The sequence below is a fragment of the Balearica regulorum genome, chromosome 27 (genome assembly GCF_011004875.1).
Source record: "Balearica regulorum gibbericeps isolate bBalReg1 chromosome 27, bBalReg1.pri, whole genome shotgun sequence".
In the NCBI taxonomy this organism is placed as follows: Eukaryota; Metazoa; Chordata; class Aves; order Gruiformes; family Gruidae; genus Balearica; species Balearica regulorum.
This window is the reverse complement of record NC_046210.1, coordinates 3,823,779-3,842,491: the sequence shown is the minus strand read 5'-3', so window position 1 is coordinate 3,842,491 and position 18,713 is coordinate 3,823,779. Positions and strand designations below refer to the sequence as shown.

The following is an 18,713-nucleotide window of genomic DNA, read 5'->3' as shown; positions in this document are numbered from 1 at the left end:
CGGCGTGTTTGAGCGGTGCCACCCAGCCGCGGCAACCGGGGCAAAAACTCGGCGAGGTGCAAAAACTACCCTTCCCCTTTTGCCCCCTCCTTGCACCTGAGCCATCCTCAGGCCTTCCTCCTCCTCCTCCTCACCCCGTGCCGCTTCCCGCCCCAGCAATGCAGCACCGGTCCTTATCCCACCGGCCCCGGGGAGGCAGGGGATGCTTACGGGGAGTCCCGGCTGGATCGCCTGCGGGACGAAGCCCACCCCAGCCCTCCCCTCGCCGGGGCAGCACCGGGCCAGTGGGTCAGGGTGACTCATCTGGCAGACAGCTCCGCCGTGAGCTCGCCCGCAATTGCAACACCGCGGGGATATTAAACCCAGCCAGCCGCAGAGCCCGGCATCCACGCAGCTTCCTAACACGCCCCTGGGGTTGCTATCAACATCCCTGTTGTTCTTAGCAATCGCATCCATCATTTATCATCCCGGTTTACAACAGAGGCCCAGGGGCCGGGAGATGGGGTGTAACCGCGCAGGACGCGATTGCAACGCTCTCCGAAAGGGTCTTCAGGGCGCGCCGGGTTGCAGCCACCCCACCGTGTGCTGCTGCCTGCTGCCTGCCCGCTGCTGCCTGCTGCCTGCCCGCTGCTGCCTGCCCGCTGCTGCTCCGGCTTTCAGCCGCTGCGATCGAAAGCAAGGCAGAGCTGGCGTAGACAGCAATCAGAGCATGTACAGTCCTTCCCATAAGCTGATTTAAGTCATCCTTTTATTCAACTGGGGCAATTTTCTTGCTTAAACGAACCCTGATGCTTCTCGGCCAGGGACCCGGGAGAGAAGGGGTAGCAGGAAAACTCTTTTGCTCAGTTTCTTGGCAAGCGGGCCAATCTCAGTTCCCAAACCCATCACTTATACCCACGCTGCGAGTGTCCCGGCAAAGCCACATCTCACGTGCAGCCCAGCATCCTGCATCCCCTTCCCCCTGCCCCAGCGCTACCCTCTGCCTCTATAACATCAGAGACGTTTTAAAAAAAAAAAGAAAAGAAAAGAAAAACCCTCCTTTTTTTCAACAGAAGTGTTTTGGCTGAAGTTTCAAAACCATCTGCGTGTCATCACGGCCTCCGCCTCGCTGGCTTGGACCCCTCACCTAGATCCGTAAGGAAAGGTGCAGATAGGCAGAGCGTGGTGCCAGCAACGCCTAAGCCGAGCAGGTATCTGTCTCTCGCTGGAAATCCACCCAGCAGAACCTCCCTCTTTTGAAATGGGATGTTCTGGCACTGGAAACGCGGGAGCCCGGGGAAGGTCTCTGCAGCGTGCGGATCCCGAATGGTTCGGGTTATTAAGTGCAGCATTTTGTCTTTGCTGCTTTCACGCTCCTAGATTAAAAAATCTTGCAAAGAGCCCAAACACTGAGGTGATTTATGTTTATTTTGCTTACTTAATAACCCTATAGCATGTCCTTCCCTAGGGCATTAGGGTGTATCAGACAAGCATTAATTTAAATTACAACCGTGCCTGATATTTATTTTTTAATATATTTTTATGGTAGCCTTCCCCATTTATAGCCATCTAGAAAAAAAAAAGCTGGGCCATGCCAAGCAGCTGTAATCGCTCCCTAATAATCCTTAAAGCAATCGGGGTAAATCGTCGGCGATGCTGACCCCGAAAGCCAGAGGAGAGGTTCTTTGGAGCAGCATCGGAGCATCCTGCTCCGACCCGGGCAGAGCGGTGCTTCCCTCGGGGAGCTGGGGGTGGCAATGGGACCCTCGAGATGCTTCTGCTCCTTGGGGACCCTCGGGGACTCGTGATGAGTTTTCCCAGGGGCTCTAACGAGCCTCGGTTCATTTTTTTTTTTTTTTTTTTTTTTGGACGAGGCTGTGTAGTGCATCGGTGCGGAGCCGTGCAGCACCATCCGTTTGGCGGTCACTGCCTGCTGAGAAATAGCGGCCTGGCATGACGCTGATATTAAAAACACCCCGTTTGGGTGCTTGTAGCAGTGTCAGTCCCCAAACAGATCCACCGGCGGCGGGGTACCAGTCCACCCCGGGTCAGCTTTTCCCCACCACTCGCTGAGGTTCTGGATCTGCCCTAACGAGAAGTTCCTTGCAGAAAGAAATGCGCCTTTTCCACTCTTTCCTTTCCTGCCTGCGGCTCGGGTGTAGTTTATCAAACTTCCACGCGCAGACTGACAGCGAGCAAGAGAAATATCACTCGGAATGGTGAAACTGCACGAGAGTTAAAGAAAATTGAAATAATGGGCTTGGGCTGTGGGTACTGGGGGACTGGGAGCCGGGGCTGGGGCAGTTGCATGAATCCGGCCCCGTGTAGCTCAGCAGGTCCCCGCGGACACGGTGCTGGACCGTGCGTCGCCGGAGCCTGCCGAGAGGAACGGTGGATTAGTCTCCTGTCTCCTGTCATTTGCCCACGTGAAAAGCAAAGCGGCTGGGCAATTAAGAGCCGGGCGGAAAGTTAGGCTGGAGGCGCGGGGTACCTGTGTTTCGGTGGCGGTGAGATGCTGGGGATCATTTCTGCCTCGGGTCCGTGGTCAACTGTGCCACGTCTCCGGCTGTGCCAGGGGAGCGAAACTGGCTCTGAGCAAAAGCCGAGGGCCCTGAGTCATCCCCAGGATCCGGGAACTGTGGCTACGGGGAAGCACTAGGGAGCAGGAGGATAACATCTGGGGTTGGGAAAGCTGGTCTGGCTCCAATGGGAAGGGGAAGTTTCTTGGGATTTGGGGTTTGATGGGATCCGGCACCGGCTCTGGGTGTTCTGCCGGGCTTTGGTGTGGGTTTATCTGTGGCCTTGGGGTGCAACCCTCCGTCTCCTCTCTGCACCGAGGTTCCCCCGGCTCGGGGCTGAGCACGTGGAGACAAAGCAGGAGGGGGCTCAGGCACCCCGGGACGTGCCGGGGAGCAGCAGGAGGGGTGCAGGGAGCTGGGCAGCCAAAAGTGTGTGTGAGCTGCCAGGACATTTGTAATCCTCCGTTTCCCGGCTTCCCTCCTGATTCACCTGGTCAGCAGCCGGCAGGTGCCGTGGATGGGTGCTACCAGCTGGGCTGTGCACGCACCCAGTGGGTCTGCTGCCGCACCGAAACCGGCAGCCTTGGTAAAACCAAACCGCTGCATTTCTAATGCAGAAAGGCAGGAGGGGGGTCTGGTTTCCTCTGAAGCGTGTGGGTGCGGGCGGGTGCGTGGGCAGATTTGGGTGTGCGGGGCCATCCCAGACCGGGGATGCCCGGGATCATCCTTGCTCTGTGTGTGCACGAGCTGCTCACAAACCTCCACTGCCATGAGCACCCGGGGTCTCTTCCCACCATCCCTGCCCTGGGAATCCGCTGTCAAAACACTTTTCTGAGTAATACAGTAGCCGGGAGAGACCCTTCCCCACCGTGCCCTTCCCCTCCCGGCAGCACAGGGACCTCCCCGGCCAGAGGTGACATCCCCACCTCGGTGGGCTTTTCTTCCACAAACTCCTTCCACGTCTTTCTCTGTATTTTACTATTTCTACTAATTCCTTTCCCGACGGAGAGAACGCAACGTGCGCCAAGCTTTTATTCAGTGGCATAATGACTTTGGCATAACGGGATGTGACATTTATAATAAAAAAAAGGATTTGCATGGTAGGGGCTGACAGTGTCCTTCGGGCACGAAACCCCAGCTTGACGGTGATCGGAAAAGCAAGGGTGGTCTGGAGCTGTGCCGGCAGCGAGAGGGTCAGCGCGGCGTGGGCGAGCCGGGGCAGTTTGGGACCATCCCGTGCCCCGGCACGGGGATCGGCACGGACACGAGCTAAAATGCAAATGGGCAGCTGAGCTGGGAAATGCCGGAGTTTGGGAGCGCTGGGAGCTCGCCGGGCCCTGCCCTGCTCTCTCATGGCCTCCCTCCGTGCAGGAATAGTTGGAGGGGAGTTTCTCTTGGACCGGGTTTTTTTCTCACATGCTTTTTGTTGGAAAGCAGGATGAGCCTGAACGTTTCTGGGTAGGAGTGATCCTCAGCGCTGGTGCTGGCTTTGGCGGAGAGGAGGAAAACCCAAAGCGTGCACCTTCCCCTGCGAGGACACGGTTGAACAGATCCGTATCCAGCTGCACTTAGCATCTTATTCCTTCATTCCGCGTTCAAGCCTCTGCTCTGCTTGCAGGAGGCTGGATTGCCATCCCGGCGGCTCTGCCCTTCCCGGGATGCTCCCCTGCGCTCCCGAGAGCCAATTCATAAATCCTGACCTCATTATAAAGATCACAGAAAGAGAGAATAAGAAATCTGGGCTCCTGGCTGCGCCGGCTTTGAAGCCGCCTTCCCCCCTCCCCGTCAAGCTAGCGTGCCGTAAGCAAGCAGCGCAGGAGGAGCCCTGTTTGTTTGGGGATTAACTTCCCCGCTTGGCTAATTGTTGGTTAATCGTATCAGCGCGCTGCCGGGCCGGCACCTCGGCTGCCGCCCCGTGGGACGTGGCCCCCAGCACCTGGATGAGTCCCGCGGGGTCCCCGGGGTCCCCGGGGCCGGGTTGGGGCGCGCTCCCGGCGAAACGGCAGCAGCCCAGCCCCGCTCTGCCGCGCAGCCCTGGGTCCCATCCGTCATCTGTTTGTCCTGGTCCCCTGCCAGCGATTGTGCCGATTCCCACACCCACTTTCCATAACCCTCCGTCCTCGCCCGGGCGAATCGCTGGCGCGCTCGCCACCCATCCCTTTCCCCTCCTCTCCGATGGGATCAGACACGTTCTGGAGAGGGGGAAGAAAGGAAAGAAAGGGGAAAAAAAAAAAAAAAAAAAAAGATCAAGAGGAAAACAAAATATGACTCACCGCCTTCTTAATTTATTTGTATTTATTTATTCACCCCCGCCCTACGCTGCGACGTGCAGCAGGCAACACCGAGGGCTGGCTGCGATCTCCCAGAGAGTCGCGGTGCGGCCAGTGTCCGGCTTGGCAAAGGGGTGTCGGAAACAGGGGCGGGGGATAATTTTCTCCACTCTTGGGCAAGGAAAAGAGCACAGAGAGGAGCTCCTGGCCCGGAAATGGTGTGGTACAGATTTTTAAGGCTGGCCAGGTCTCCATGCAAGCATCCCATCAGCATCCTGTGCCCCTCCAGCGCTCAGCACCACACAGCACGGACCAGAGGGTGGAAGTATCTAATTCTACCTCCTACACTGTGTCCTCTGCGGGGGAAAGAGAGAAAGAGAAGATAAAAGGCTGGGAAGCTCAAATGGTGTCATTAGGAACTATTAATGCTCTCATAAAAGGGCATTAATAAACACGGCAGCTCATCAGCGGCCATTAGCTCTGCTCGTGGCAGGGATCTTCGGGGGCCGCCGCCGTGTGATGCTCCCCTCGCCGGCATTTCAGCAAAGGGGAGCTGGAGGGGGAGTTTATTCCTCCCTGCAAACCATTGCCCCCCCAAACTAGCAAAAACCCGCTGCAGGTCCCCTGGGACCCCGGGGAGGGGAAAGCTCACAGGAGCAAGAGGGCTTCGCAGCCGACCCCGCCAGCCTGTCCTGCAGCCCCTGCCCGAGTTTGCTCCCTCGCTTTCAGAATAGCTGTTTACTATTAAAAAAAAAAAAAAAAAAAAAAAAAAAAAGGCAGGGTTTACAGTGCTCGTCCTTACTTTCTCCCTCCCGCCCTCTTCCTGTTCTTGCCTCTTAAAAGGAGTTTTATCCTTTGACTCTCCCATCCCCGGGGCTAGCCAGAACCCACTGCATCTCGGGGCGAGCAGGCAGCCCACATCAGCAGGCAGGAAAACAGGGAGGAGGCTCGGCCTCTCCCGATAAGCCCATGGCAAAGCCAGGAATAGCAGCGAGGTCCCCGCACGGGAGCAGCCCTACCCAGAACAGAAAAACCCCCTCAGTCCCTGCCTTTGAAGAGCGGGGTCTGGCAGCCGGCCCGGCCGCACGGCGAGTTTGGGATGCGCTACGAGCTTCATCCGCCAACCCGGCCCCGCGGCCGAGACCGGCACATCTGGGGGAACGGGCACAGCTGAAGGGGCTGGGCACGCGCGGCTGGGTAGAGCAGATGTGCACAGCTGGATGGAGGAGGCACGCGCCTGTCTGGGCAGAGCGGGCAGCGCGCATCTGGATGGAGCGGGCGCGCACAGCTGGGCAGGTTGTGCTCGCACATCTGGGTAGGAGAGAGGCAGGGAGAGAGCAGCCAGCGCAGCCCCACGGCCTCGCGTCCCCCCCCCCGGGGTGCTTCTCACCTGGCAGTCTGCATGCCACCTTCCCTTCCCCCTCTGAACCAAAACTGCCGGTCGCTGCCCAAAATCTTAGTCATCACCTCTCTGCCATCGGGATATTTTCGGCTCCGGCTGCCAAGGTGGCGAGCCAGCGTTGGGGAGCCGATAGCCAGGGACCTGAGCGGGCACTTGGCTTCCCGGTGACCTTTGCTGTGCCACCGGCAGCTCACGGGAGGTTGTCACCAGCCGTGACTCAGTGCAAAGCAGGTTTCTTTCTGGAGAAAGCAAAGCTTTGATCCCGAAGAGCCGGGGAACCGACCATGTTCCCCGCACGCACTTTTGCTTGCAGTTATCTGATGCATCTTTTTTTTCGGGGTAATAACTCCCAGGGCAGGTTAGGACGGAGGAGCCCTGGCAGCGGTGCATGTGTGGGCAGGACTGGAATAACGGGTGCCGTAGGAGAGGATTTACAAGCGCTGGCGGCAGCATCGGTGGGAGGTGGGAGCCGGCCGGGAATAGCACAGCAGGTCAGGGGTGAGGTGGCTTGTGTGGGGCCAAGATGCATCCGAAGCTCCCGCCGCTGTCCCTTTGCCATTGATCCGGTCCCCAAGGGATGCTGGGCGGTCTCGGCAAAGCCTCCCCCCTCCAGGGAAGCGTCCCAGGCCAGGGATGGAGAGCCAAGCCTGCCGGGCGGTGGGGCTTGCTCGCCAGGCAGGAGTTTCGGTTGAGAGCAAAACCACCACGACGGAGCAAAGCTTTGCCGCGGGAACACCGATGCAAATCGCCGCGGTCCTCCGCTGTCGGCCCCTTCTCACCCAGCGTGGTTCGCCCCTCCCAAATACCGGTGTGCCAAGAGGCACCAAGGCTTTTAACGGGGCTATTGCGGCTTTCCCGGTGTGCCACAGCCTGGATCACCGGTCCGGGTTACCAGATCACCCGTGTGCGGGTGACAGCACGGTGACAGCACCGCCTGTGTGCCAGGGCACCGTGCATTGAGCCTCTAAATCCCAAATAGCCCCAAAAGCCCCCGGCACGCTCCTTCCCACCTGCCCTGGCCCAGCAACGTCCCCCGGTGAGGTCTGTTCCCTAATGACCTTTGCAAGAAAAACACCCAAAATGTTGGAAAACGAGTCCCTGGGGAGAAGCAGGTGCAGCCGGGGTGGGGGGCAGGAGGGGTCCGTCCACCCACGTCCTTCTCCCGGGGGTCTCGGTAGCACCTCACCCCCCTCTTCTTGTCCTTTCAGGGTGCGGAACTGAAGACTGGGGACGTCAAAGGGCACGTGCTGACGGGTGAGTGCAGACCCCGACGGGGGACAGGGGTCTCCCGCAGCCGAGGCTGGGTGCTGCGACGAGGCGGTGGCAGAGCTGGCCGTGCCCGGCGGGGATGAGCGCGCCGGGATGCAAGGGAGGGACACGAGGGGTTCCCGCAGGGCGCAGCTGGGCGCTGTCTGAAATAGGAGCCACTTTTTCTCGTATTTTTCTAGAGGCAAAAGTGGTTAAAAAACTCCCCGGCGGTTGGAAGAGCTCCAAACCAGTCCAAAAAGGGGGGTTGGGAAATACAATCAAAAAGAAAAACACAAGATAAAAGTGGGTGAATCCCAACAACTTCTGTGATGTTGCACGAACAAAGACTTTCAGTTCAAAACAGGCCAGATGCAGCTCACGGAGTTTACACCCCAAAGGAGAGGGGGAGAGGGGCCGGGGCCTCGCCTGGCTATGGGTGACCGAGTCCTGGAGGAGCTCCAGCCTCTTGGCATCACGAGGGGTGGCTGCATCAGCAGCGCTGTGCATCGGCGGGGGGGCTCTCCCCGGTGATGTTCCTCTCCCTGGGGATGCACCTATGCCCCAAGCCAGCTGCAGGCCCCACATCTGGGCAGCTGCGCGCCGCTCGCTCCCTCTTCGGCTGGGTTAAGGGCGTGCACGGCAGCACAGCGTGCGCTCGGGGACGTGCCCACCTGCACGCTGAACATCTGTAGCAAGGTGAAGAAACAGCCCCGGACTTCCAGCACCTGAGAACCCGTTGCTTCGACCACAAGAGCATCCTCCCCCGCCAAAGCTGGGCGCGGAGGGACTTCAAAAGCCCGGCAGCTGGAGACCCGGCGGTGTGCCAGGCACCCCGGACCCCCATGGGGCAGCGGGGAGGGTGAGGGGTGCTGGCCACGCACCGGCGGGATGCTGGGGGTCTCAGGCTTGTGTGTCCCCCCCGCCTCCAGCATGGCCCTACCCAGGGGAGGATGCACCCAGCGGGGGGGGGGACGGGGAGGGGGCATGGCAGGGATGGTGCAGGGGTGGGAAGGGTGATGGAGGAGAGGTCGAGGCGTGCGGCACGGAGGCGAGGAGCACCCCGGGGCTCTGAAATTGAAAGAGGAGGAGGAGGAGGAGAGGGCGGTAGCTGGTGCAGCGGGAGGTTGGGGGCAGGTTGTTTCAGGAGAGGGAAAACAGAAGCTGGCCCCCGGGCAGACGGGGGGGGATCCGGGCAGTGATAAGGGCGGGGGTGAATTTGGAGGGGCCCGGTGCTGCTCTCGCCCATAAAACACCCGAGCTGCTGAGCGCTTTCTCCCTCCAGCCCCACGCTGGTGCACAACGCTGGGTGGGAGAGCTGATCCCAGCCTGGAGCGGGGTGGTGGGCACGTGGTGACGGTGGGACGCGGGTCCCGCTCGGCAGGATGCTCAGCCGTTGTCTTTTGCATCCCCAGATTACGTCCGGCCAACGCCCCCGCCCCGCAGCGGGTACCACCGCTACCAGCTCCACCTGTACGAGCAGCCGGCTCACGAGGCCATCGCCCTGAGCCCCGAGGAGCGGGTCTCCCTGGGTAAGGAGCAGCCCCGCGCCGTGCCCGGAGGGGCTTTCCCGGGGGTACGGATAACGCCATGTGCTCGGGCATGCCAGAAGTGCCGGGCTGGGGATGCTTATTCGGTGTAAAGGGACTTCTGATCCTTACACGGGACGTGGCCGGGGTGGGAAGTCCCTCCAAGGCAGCAGAAACCCTCGGCAAAACGGCTGGTAACCGCCTGGCTAGCGGGATCGGAACCAGGGAGAGGTCTCGTTGGCTGTGAAGCCCTCGCTGGCACAATCCTCCCCCCCAAGCTGCGAGAGTTGCGTCACTGCCACCTCGGAGCGCGAAGACAAGGATCAAGAAGTGGAGATGGTTTAGCAACGGATTGCTCAAACCGGGCTGACACAACGCCCGCCACCTCCCAGCTCCCCTCCGCCCCGTGCGGTGCGGGGACAGAGCTGCCGCCTCCCAAAATGCTGCACGGTGAGGATGGAGGCAAGCAGCTGAGACCCCCCCGCAAGACACGATGGGACCAGCCCCGCTGCTTCATCCCGGGTGGGTGCACCCCTGGGCGTGGGGTAGCCCACGGGACACCCCCCCCCCCGCCGGCACTGGCAAGGACCCATCCTGCAAAATGCAAAGCGTGGGTTCCTTCCCCGGATGGTGCTGGCGTAGCTGGCGCACGGGGCACTGCAGCTCGCGTGGCCTCGGCAAGGGAAATTTCAAAACTTTCCCAGCCCGGGACCACATGAGCGCAGCTCGATCGGCAGGTCGGGTCGGTGCGTCTCGTCTGCGCCGGCCTGACTCACCCCTGCGCGGTGCTCACCAACGCCGCACGTCCCGCGGGAAGGCAGGCAGCAGCGGTGGCTCCGTGGGGATCACTGTCCCCAGACCCCCGTGCAGGGAGAGACCCCAAAACCTGCTCGGCGCGGGGCTGTCCTGCTTGTCCTGTGGCCGGAGCGGGCTGCCTGCTGCTGCGAGTCTCTCTGCGGGTTATTTCTGCCCATCGGTTTGCTTTCTGGCTCATTAGCTCTGCTTCTTAATGACATGCATTGAAGCCACCCCCCTGCCAGCGGAGTGGGGCACTTCCCCGGCCCCTTGTCCCAGGCGAGGGGGCTCCACTGCTGTCACCCGGGACCACGCACCCGCGTTCCCATCGCAGCATCCTGGGGCTGGGAAGGGAGGCTGGGACACCCACAAAAACCTTTTTTCCAGATAAATCCTCTTATTAGCAGAATGTGCAGCTCCAGCCCCCAAATCTCATACCAAAAGGGGTTCAACCACCAGAGCCATGTGTCCTGCAGAAGATGCCCCCCCCCGTCCCCCCCCGTCCCCCGAGGCGCAGGCTGGCCGGGTGCTCCCCACCCCGCGCCGTCTCCATCCCATCCTCAAGTTTCTCAGCCCTTCCCAGGCTCCCTGGGAAAGACCCGTGAAAACAGCAGCGGATATTTTCTCCGCAACATCCGATGCCTGAGCATCGCCGTTTGTCAGACAGCTGCGGCTGTCTCGGCGGAGGCTGTTATTTAAGTAGTTGCTTGAAGGTTATTTTTAACCGTTTCACTGCTGCGTCACAGGCTTGGCCTGTCCAGCCGGTGCTGCCGGATTGAACCACCACCCGCCAGCAGCCCATCTCTTTAATTCCCAGGGCAGCTGGCGAGCAGGGTATGAGCCCTAAAAGAAGCCAAGAAAGGACCAGATTTTGGTGTCTCGAGGGGTTTAAATAAATCCATCCCCAGGGACCGCAGTGGGACGAACACCCATCGAACCGCCGGCGCATCCAGCTCTGCGTGGCTGAACGCTGCGGTCCGGCCCCACGGTGCAAAGGCAGCGCATGGGGGAGAAGGGCAAACGCCTTTGGCTGCGCGTGGCAATGAGGAGAGCCTGACCCTGACCCCAGCAGACCGCGGGCGGGAAACTCAGCCAGCTCCTCCGTGGCTCTGGCTCGGTCCTCTCCTCCCGTGGTACGAGAGATGCGGGTTGGCGCAGCGATGCTGTCGGCACAGCTTGCAGCCTTGCTCGGGGTTTTCCATCTTGCTTGGCCTTAAACCAGCCTCTTCTCATTACGTTTATTTTGTCCTACATTTGGTGGCAGTGATATCTCCATCTCCCCAAAGATGGTGGCACCCGTCGTCACGGGGTGCTAACCCCAGAGAGGGAGAGATGTCCTGACCGGAGCACTCGGTGGGTGCAGGGAGCGGCGCTGGCCCGTCCCAGCCTCTGGCCACATCCAGTGCCGCATCCCTGTGCCGTGCATCACCAGCACCGTGCCATGCATCCATCCCTCTGGCAGCTTGTCCCCTGGTAGAGCCCACCCGGGGAGAACACGGAGCCCCACGAGAGCGTTCCTCTCGCCGCTCAGCTCGCAGAGAAGCTCCCTCCTTCGCCAAGCAGAGGCACGGGCTGCGCTTTGGAGGTCGATCCAGGAAAGGTCCTGGGCCAAGCGGGGCCGAACCGGGGAGGGTGGTGTGTGCCAGGAGGGATGGCAGGAGCTCGGTGGTGGAGCCGGGGGCTGGAGCCTCCAGAAGAGGGCACTAAACCAGGACCTGCCCGCGCCACCGCGTCCCTGCTCCGCCGGGAGAGCCATTCCTTGTGCAAATCCCTGGGAAACTGGAAAGCGAAGGGCGGCGGCGAGTACGGAAGATAAATCTGTGCTGCTTCTCCCCCAACACCCGGTTTTGCTCAAAGGGAGCGAGGAGAGCTCCGTGGTGGTCGGTGGCTCCGGTGGGGATGTCCCGGCCGGGATGGCACCGACGGGCAGCGGGTTGGGTGCCATGCCCAAGGGCGCACAGGCCAGCAGTGGCAGAGCTGGAGAAGAACTGCAGCACCCTGCTCGCACCCCCCCCACCGCCGCTCCCTGCAGCGAGCTCGGCGCTGGTGGCAATGGTGAAATCAGTTGGTTACGGCAGAGGTGTTTCTCCAGGGGGGCTCTTGAGCAAAAAGGCTGGTTTCATCAGGAAAAAACCCACAACTGATCCTTCTCCACAAGCATTTCTGATCAATCCCTGCACCAGCTGGGTCTCTTGCTGGGTGACCTCAGGCAAATAACTCTCTTGGAGCCTCAGTTTCTCCACTGGAGTTCAATTCACTCCACTTTTTGGCCGTGCCACAGCTTTGCAACGAAATTGTCACCGGGCACCAGCTCTGTCCCCCTCGAGACCGGAGATGGAAACCCTTGGGGTGTCCCTGAGGCCACACGGGCACCGTCAGGCGGTGCAAAGCCCTTCCTCCCTGCTCGCCCCGCTTCCCTCCCAAGCCAGGAGGGTTACAAGCCGTGTTTGTATTTTAGCGAGATGCAAGATAATAGTTGTGGTCTGCAAAATGTCAAAGCCACCCGTCGCATCCCGAGTCGCTGGCACCCGCCGTGAGCTCTCAATCCGGTGACTGGCCTCTGCTACCTGCTGCAGCGAGCCACGGGAAACTCCCTCGGCCGGGGGAATTCAGGCGTCCGGCGAACCCCAGCCGTGGTGAGGTGGCACGGCGGCGCCGGGGACCTTTCTGCCCATCTGCAGCCTGCAGGAGGATGGAGACCACTTGTTTTCCGCCTCCTTCCTTTGCCTCGTGGGGGAACTTTAATTAGCACAACATCTTGAGGCTTAATTGCACCTGCCGGTCAGTGCCGTATTTCACTCTGCTTCCACCTGGCCGGACGCCGGTGCCGGATGCCCCCCAGCTCTGGTGAGCATGGGGAGATGCTCCCCAGCATCCCCAAACCTCCTCCTGCCCCAGAAAGGCATTCTACAACTGGGAATGGACTTGTGCCTCCTAGAAATGTTGCCTCTGGGAAGCAGCAAGTCCTTTGGGAAGCGGGGACCAGGGATGAGCCCGGCTGGCTCCATGTCTCCATCCCTCTCCGGCTCCAGCTTCGCATCGGGGCCGCAGCATTGACTCACGAGCCGACCTCGTGCGCCTCCGATCCGCCCAGCTGGAAAATCGGGTCGGACCGGGCCCCGGGGAGGGAAAGGCTGCGGCAGGGACGGGAGGCAGCGAAGGGCTGTGGGGAGCATGTGGTCCCGACCGAAATCCCCGGGTGTCGGTTAATGGTGACCGAAGCAGCCGGCAGCCTCCCGCCTACCTCTGCTGGGACATCATTAATCTTGGCAGAAAAGCATCAGGGCTCCTATCAGGGAGAATGGCCCCGCTGACGAGGCTGATAAATTACCGCCAGCAACGTGCCCCCAGTGCTGCGGGGCCGGGCGGAAATGGGGACCGATTGTTTTGGGGGGGCAGGGTGCGATGGCATGGCCACAAAACAGCCCCGTACACCCATCGCCTGCGGGGCCGGAGGGTCCCCGAGCTCCCCGAGCCCAACGGCTGCCTCATGCCTCAGTTTCCCCACCCAGTGCTCAGAGATCAGGCGGCTGCTGCACGTGTGGGTGTCAGCGGGCGCTCCTTTTCCTCCGGCGGGTGCTCAGATAAGGGTCAAGTACGATGATATAATCCTCCGGGAAATGAGCTTGAAAATGGACCAAGCCACGGATGAAATGTTGTATTGTTCCGGCGGAGAGAGGTGACAGCAGCACCGTGACCTCAGCCCCCCGCTCCCCTCCCGGCTCTGTGGTCCCGGTGACTCATGGCCCACGCTGGTGCAGCAGCATGATTCGGGGCAGTTTGCAGAGGGACGTCACCCTGGGGTGCCGGCGGTCACGCTGGGATGGGGCATCCGATTTGGGGATGCACCCGAGGGGTTGGGTTTGGGGTGAGGGGTGCGGACCCCCAGAGCTGGTAACTGCCTGGTGCATCATCCCCTTTGCTGCTCCGGCGGCTGCACCCGGGGCTTTCCCTGTGGCCGGTCCCGGCTCCCGCAGAGGGACAGGCACAACCGGTGCGATGGCAGGTAGGAAAGTAGGTCAGGAAAAACCCCGGCCCCACGCACGGCGGCGAGCGCCTGGGCCGGTGCCTGCAGCCCTGCAGGGCTCTGCCTCCTGCCAGCTCCTTTCATCCGCTCCTCTCGGGGGGCTCCGCCAACATCAATGACGGCTCCCGGCACCCCCGGGAGTCGGGGGGCTGCCATGTCTCGCTCTCGCCCTGGTCCCATGGGGCACCGGCCGCTCTCCCCCCGGGACTTTCCAAGCGCTTTGAAACCCGGCGGATGAAAGGCACCCGCCGAAGGGCTGCGGGTGCAGCGGGAGCATCCCCCCCCCCGAGACCCCTTCCCCTGGCACCACACTCATCAGAACCCCCAGAGCTGGGGGGTGTGGGGGGGGGTGTGGGGTGTGTGCGTGTGGATGGAGACCCCAAAGCAGCAAGCAGCTGCCCCTCCTTGCCAGGGGTGTTATTTGGGGATGGACATGTTTGTGGCACGTGCCGGGGCCCGATGGCCGTGCAGGAGCACGCGGGAGCTTGCAGCCACTGCCTGGCGTGGCAGCGCTGCTGGCAAACCCGAAGCCCCCCCGGGCTCCTGCGCAGGGGCATCTCCCCCCTCGGGCTCCGGCTGCTGCACGTGTGGCTGCGTGCCCCGGCTAGCGATGACCCCAGCGTGGCAAGGTGGGACTGTCCCTGCCCTCGGCTTCGTTTGAGTCCTCAGCGGTGGCAGTGACAATGTGGGGACACCAGTCCCCCCCCGCCTGGGGCAATGCACAACCTGATGCATTTCAAGATCTCCTCCCAGCCAGGATGTGGGGGTGCAGGACCCGGCCCGAGCATCCTGGGACCTCCTTCCCGGGCACCGGAGCATCTCCCCAGCCACGACCTCTCACATCTCCGGGAGGTTGGAGGGTGCAATGCCGGCACCGGGAGCATCTGCAGAGCCCGGCAGGGGCTTTTCAGCTATGGGGTGACTTTCGGCAGGGCCTGACTCAGTGCCTGAGGTGGGGGGCAGGCGGGGGGAGCTGGGCTCCGCTGGCACCCCTGAGCCACCGCCACCCCACGCGGGTGATGCAGCAGCTCGGGTTTTGCTCAGCACTTTTGCAAGAGCAAAGGGGACGGTTTGCTCCACTTGGGGCTGAGATGCGAAGGCAGATAAGGGCTGCCAGTCTGCAGCGTGACATTAAAGAGCAGCGCCAGGAAGGGGAGAGGAGGGGAGGACAGGTTTCAGATAAACAACGGGCCCCTTTCCCCCGCCCTGCGACACCACGGCTGTGTCCCATGCAGTGTCCCACCAGGCAGGGACAGAGGTGGCAGTGTGAGCTGCTTGGGTGCTGTCTTCCCCCGGGAAAGCCCCTCTGGCCGGGGAGGAGGATGCTCCACCAGCCTCAAACCAGACCCACGCTCGATGCGGAACCCTGGCAGCGTGCAGGGGGATTTCTGGCCCACGGGGCCAGGCACAAGGGAATCCCTCCTGCCCCGGAGAGGGTTTCCCTGCTGCCTCCAGCCTAGAAAAAACTGAGTCTGGCTCCAGCCACGAGCTGCCCCTGGACCTCCAGCATCCTCCGGTCAGGGCAGGCGGCAGAGGAGGGGGATCAGGGATGAAGACCCCCCCCCCCCCTCGGCTCCAACAATTTGTGGAGCAGCAGCTGAGTGCATGCAGATGAGGGGGGCAGGGGATCTCCTGCCGTCTCCCCCACATGCTGCTGGGGGATTTCCAGCACCCCGGGGTGGGCTGGTAGGAAGCCGTGGGAAGGTCTGCTCCAAAGGTCAGCATGGGCGGAGGGGAGCCATGAGAGGAGCCCACGCCATTTACCCCCCACCCCGGGGATGCTCAGGGCTGGGGTCCCCATGGCTCCCTGCCCTCCGGCCCCGCGGGGCAGAGCCCGGTGCCTCCCCACTTGCCGCTGTTTGCAGGATGTGGTCTGCAGCGCCTCAGGCAGAGCAGCAGCCGGTGCATGGCACGCAGCGTGCAGCCCCAGCCTGGACCCGGCCCCGGAGCATCCCCTCCCCTGGCCGCCTCGCAGCCCCGCTCACCCCCTCTCCCTCTCTCCCCAGGCGCCTGGGCGATGGAGAGCTTCGTGGAGCAGTTTCGGCTGGGGTCCCCAGTGGCCTCGACCCAGTTCCTCACCAAATACTACGAGGATTAGCACCGGCCATCGTGCCCTTCCCCTCGCAGCTGCACCCTTCCCCGCACCGCAGAGCCACCTCGCTTGGACCAGGAGGAGACCCCAGGACCCACTGAGGATGCACCCACCCTTCTACCGGCCCAGATTCACAGCAGAAACCCCAGAAACCACTTCCAAAACCGGAGGGGTGGGGGGGAGTGTCTCTTTCCCTCCGAGGGTGATATCCCGAGCGGTGTCCCGGCTCACCCCGAGTGTCCCAGGAAGGATGGCGTCAGCCTCTTCTCCTCCCCTCGCCCCATTTCTGGCCTGACCCCCCCAGCATGTCCTGCCCGCCCCTTGGGGGTCTGGAGCTTTAATGCCTTCCAGAATAAAACACGGATGGAGCGCACGGGGCTGGCATGGGCTTCTTGCCGGCAGCGAGCGCGGGGCGATGCCGGGTCAGCACCGGGCGAATCCGATTGCTTGGGGGTCCGCACCAGCTGCATGGGATGGAGCAGCCCCCCTGCAGCTGCGGGGGGGAGATGTTGCCAGCAAGAGCCTGGTGTAGGCAGTGCCAGGCATGGCCCGGTGTCACCCAGGGCATGGCCCGGTGTCACCCAGGTGTGGGAGCAGGACCGTGGTACCCAGGGGAGGGGGGGGCAGCGTGGGAACCGGGCACTGCCCCAGCCTGGCTCCGGCCCTGCCCTGCCTTTGCCCTCGCTCGCTGCCTCAGTCCACTTCTCTTGGAAAGCAAAACCAAAATTAAAGCCATAAATCAGAAGAGCTCTGCCTACTGGCCACTTAGCCAGACCTCCCCTTTAATTAGTTCTTTAATTAGGCTTTCATCTAAGACTCGGTTTTCTCCGAGGCTTGGATTCGCCTGCCTGCAAGCCCTCCTTGCAGCGTGTCCTTGGTGTCTCCACTTGTGACAAAACCGATTGTGTCCTGCCGATGGCCGGGGCTGCATCCAGGAGCACTTTGAACAAACCGTGGGGAACGAGATCCCGGGAGGCATTTTGCAGGCAGGGGAAACTGAGGCACGAGGGCATGACTTGCTCACGGCCGTACAGCACGGCAGCAGAGCCAGAGCAGGCGTCCCCCGGGGAGGTCTGGCATCGTTCGGAGGGAGGGACGATGCTCCCGTTCCTGCATCTCACCCCTGCATCGGTCCCTGGGTCTCTCCCAGAGCAACCTGCTCCCGATGCAAGAGAGAAAACAGGTCTGTGCCATCCCTTTCCCGCTCCCTGTCCCCAACTGCCTGCCCTCCCCGGCTCCCCGGCAGCGAGAGCGGCTTTCACTCCATGCCAGGGGGGCGTTTAAACATGTCCGGGACTTTCCCTCTAGCAGGAAACGGCTGTTTACCTCGCAGGGGCTGAATCACACTGGCTGCACGCAGGCGTGTCGCACGGGTCCTGCAAAGCCCCGACGGCCTCGCATCCCCGCCGGCAAGGTGATGGGCTGCAAGGTGCGAAGGAGGATGCGGGAGCCGGGGGGTCCCGGCTCGCCCTGGGCACGCGCCGCTGGGTGAAGCTGCGGGACGCGGCGGGAAGGAGAACAACAAAAAAAGGAAGCTGGGTAACATACCACAACCCAGGAAAAAAATACAAAACACACTGCCCGGCTTGCCATCAGCACTAAAATTAGCGGCAGAGGAAATGACACTTAGAGATGTCATGGAAGTCTGCTAAAGTTGGATTTCTCCTTTTCTTTTTCTATACTTACCCTCTGTTGAGGGTGTAATTGGCCCGTTAGGTTAATGTAGAGGGACTGGTGTAAATGAAAGGTCATGCTTTGTTGACATCCTGCAGCCAAACTATAGTCATCCTTTCCTCCCTGCCTTTAATTCCTTGTGGCTGGTGTGTTTATTTTTGGTGGAACGGGAGAGAAAAGGCAATCGGATGTTTATCCTTCTAGGAAATTATCACCATCATTCTTGGTTTTAATTTGAGCTGGAGATGACAGGAGTTGAACGTGTGCCGCGTCGCCCCGGCCCGAGCCAGGCGGGCTCTCGCAGGGTGCTGTGAGCCCAAAGTGATCCTCTCCCCTGTGTGTCACTGATGGGGATGAGGATGAGGATGGAGATCGGGGATGGGAATGAGGACGAGATGGAGTTTGAGATGAAAATGGAGATGGGGACGGAGAACAGGGATGGGATGGAGATGGGGATGGGGATGAGATAGGGTTGGGGATGGCGATGGAGAACAGGGATGGGATGGAGATGAGGATGGCGATGGGGATGGGGATGGGATGGCGATGGGGATGGAGATGGAGGTGGGGATGGGGATGGAGGTGGGGATGGAGATGGAGGTGGGGATGGGAATAGGGATATTCCAGACCACAGGTCTGTCCTGGGTGGCTGCAGTGGGCACCGTGGCAGGACAATCCCCTGCCGGGAGGCAGGACGAGGCACCGCTGGCCTTGCACTGGGCACCCAGGCACACGCAGGGCTGCAAACACACGGCGCAGCAGAAGCACCAGCCAGCCCAGAGCTGCAAACTCTCACTTGGATGCGCACGAGGCCTTCACGGTGTGGAAAATATTAATTGTGGTTTTTTGGTTCACTTTTTGATAATTTAGAAAGAAGAAAAAAAAAAAATAAAAGGAGGAAGCCACGTACCGTCACTTTGCGTTGGTCCCACCCCCTTTATCTCTCCTTCCATTCGCTCACCATTGGTGTGAGAGAGAAAAGAGAAGCTGAGTCTCTCACTGCCTAAATGTAGAAAGTTTTGCTTCTAAATCAGTTTGTGATGGAAAGGAAATACGTCACATCCCTGGGGAAGTGGCTGGTTTTCAGCAGCCACAACCCCAGCACCAAGTGCTGCAATGGAACAGCCCAGCACTGAAATAGCTCCACACTCTGTTATTGTCACCGATAGAATTTTTTTTCTCTG

General features: G+C 61.1%; 1 protein-coding gene across 8 annotated transcripts in view; it reads left to right on the top strand.

Annotated features, from left to right (window-relative positions):
- The window catches only part of PEBP4 (phosphatidylethanolamine binding protein 4), an 83,735-nt gene extending 67,504 nt beyond the window's left edge, over nt 1-16,231 (top strand). For all 8 annotated transcript variants that reach the window (XM_075736700.1, XM_075736696.1, XM_075736699.1 and 5 more), the window contains 3 exons: nt 7,379-7,424; nt 8,831-8,947; nt 15,773-16,231. In XM_075736700.1, the coding sequence (XP_075592815.1) occupies nt 7,379-7,424; nt 8,831-8,947; nt 15,773-15,864 (255 nt within the window). In that variant the 3' untranslated portion in view covers nt 15,865-16,231. The remainder of the gene's footprint in view (nt 1-7,378; nt 7,425-8,830; nt 8,948-15,772) is intronic.
- The last annotated feature ends 2,482 nt before the right edge of the window (nt 16,232-18,713 follow it).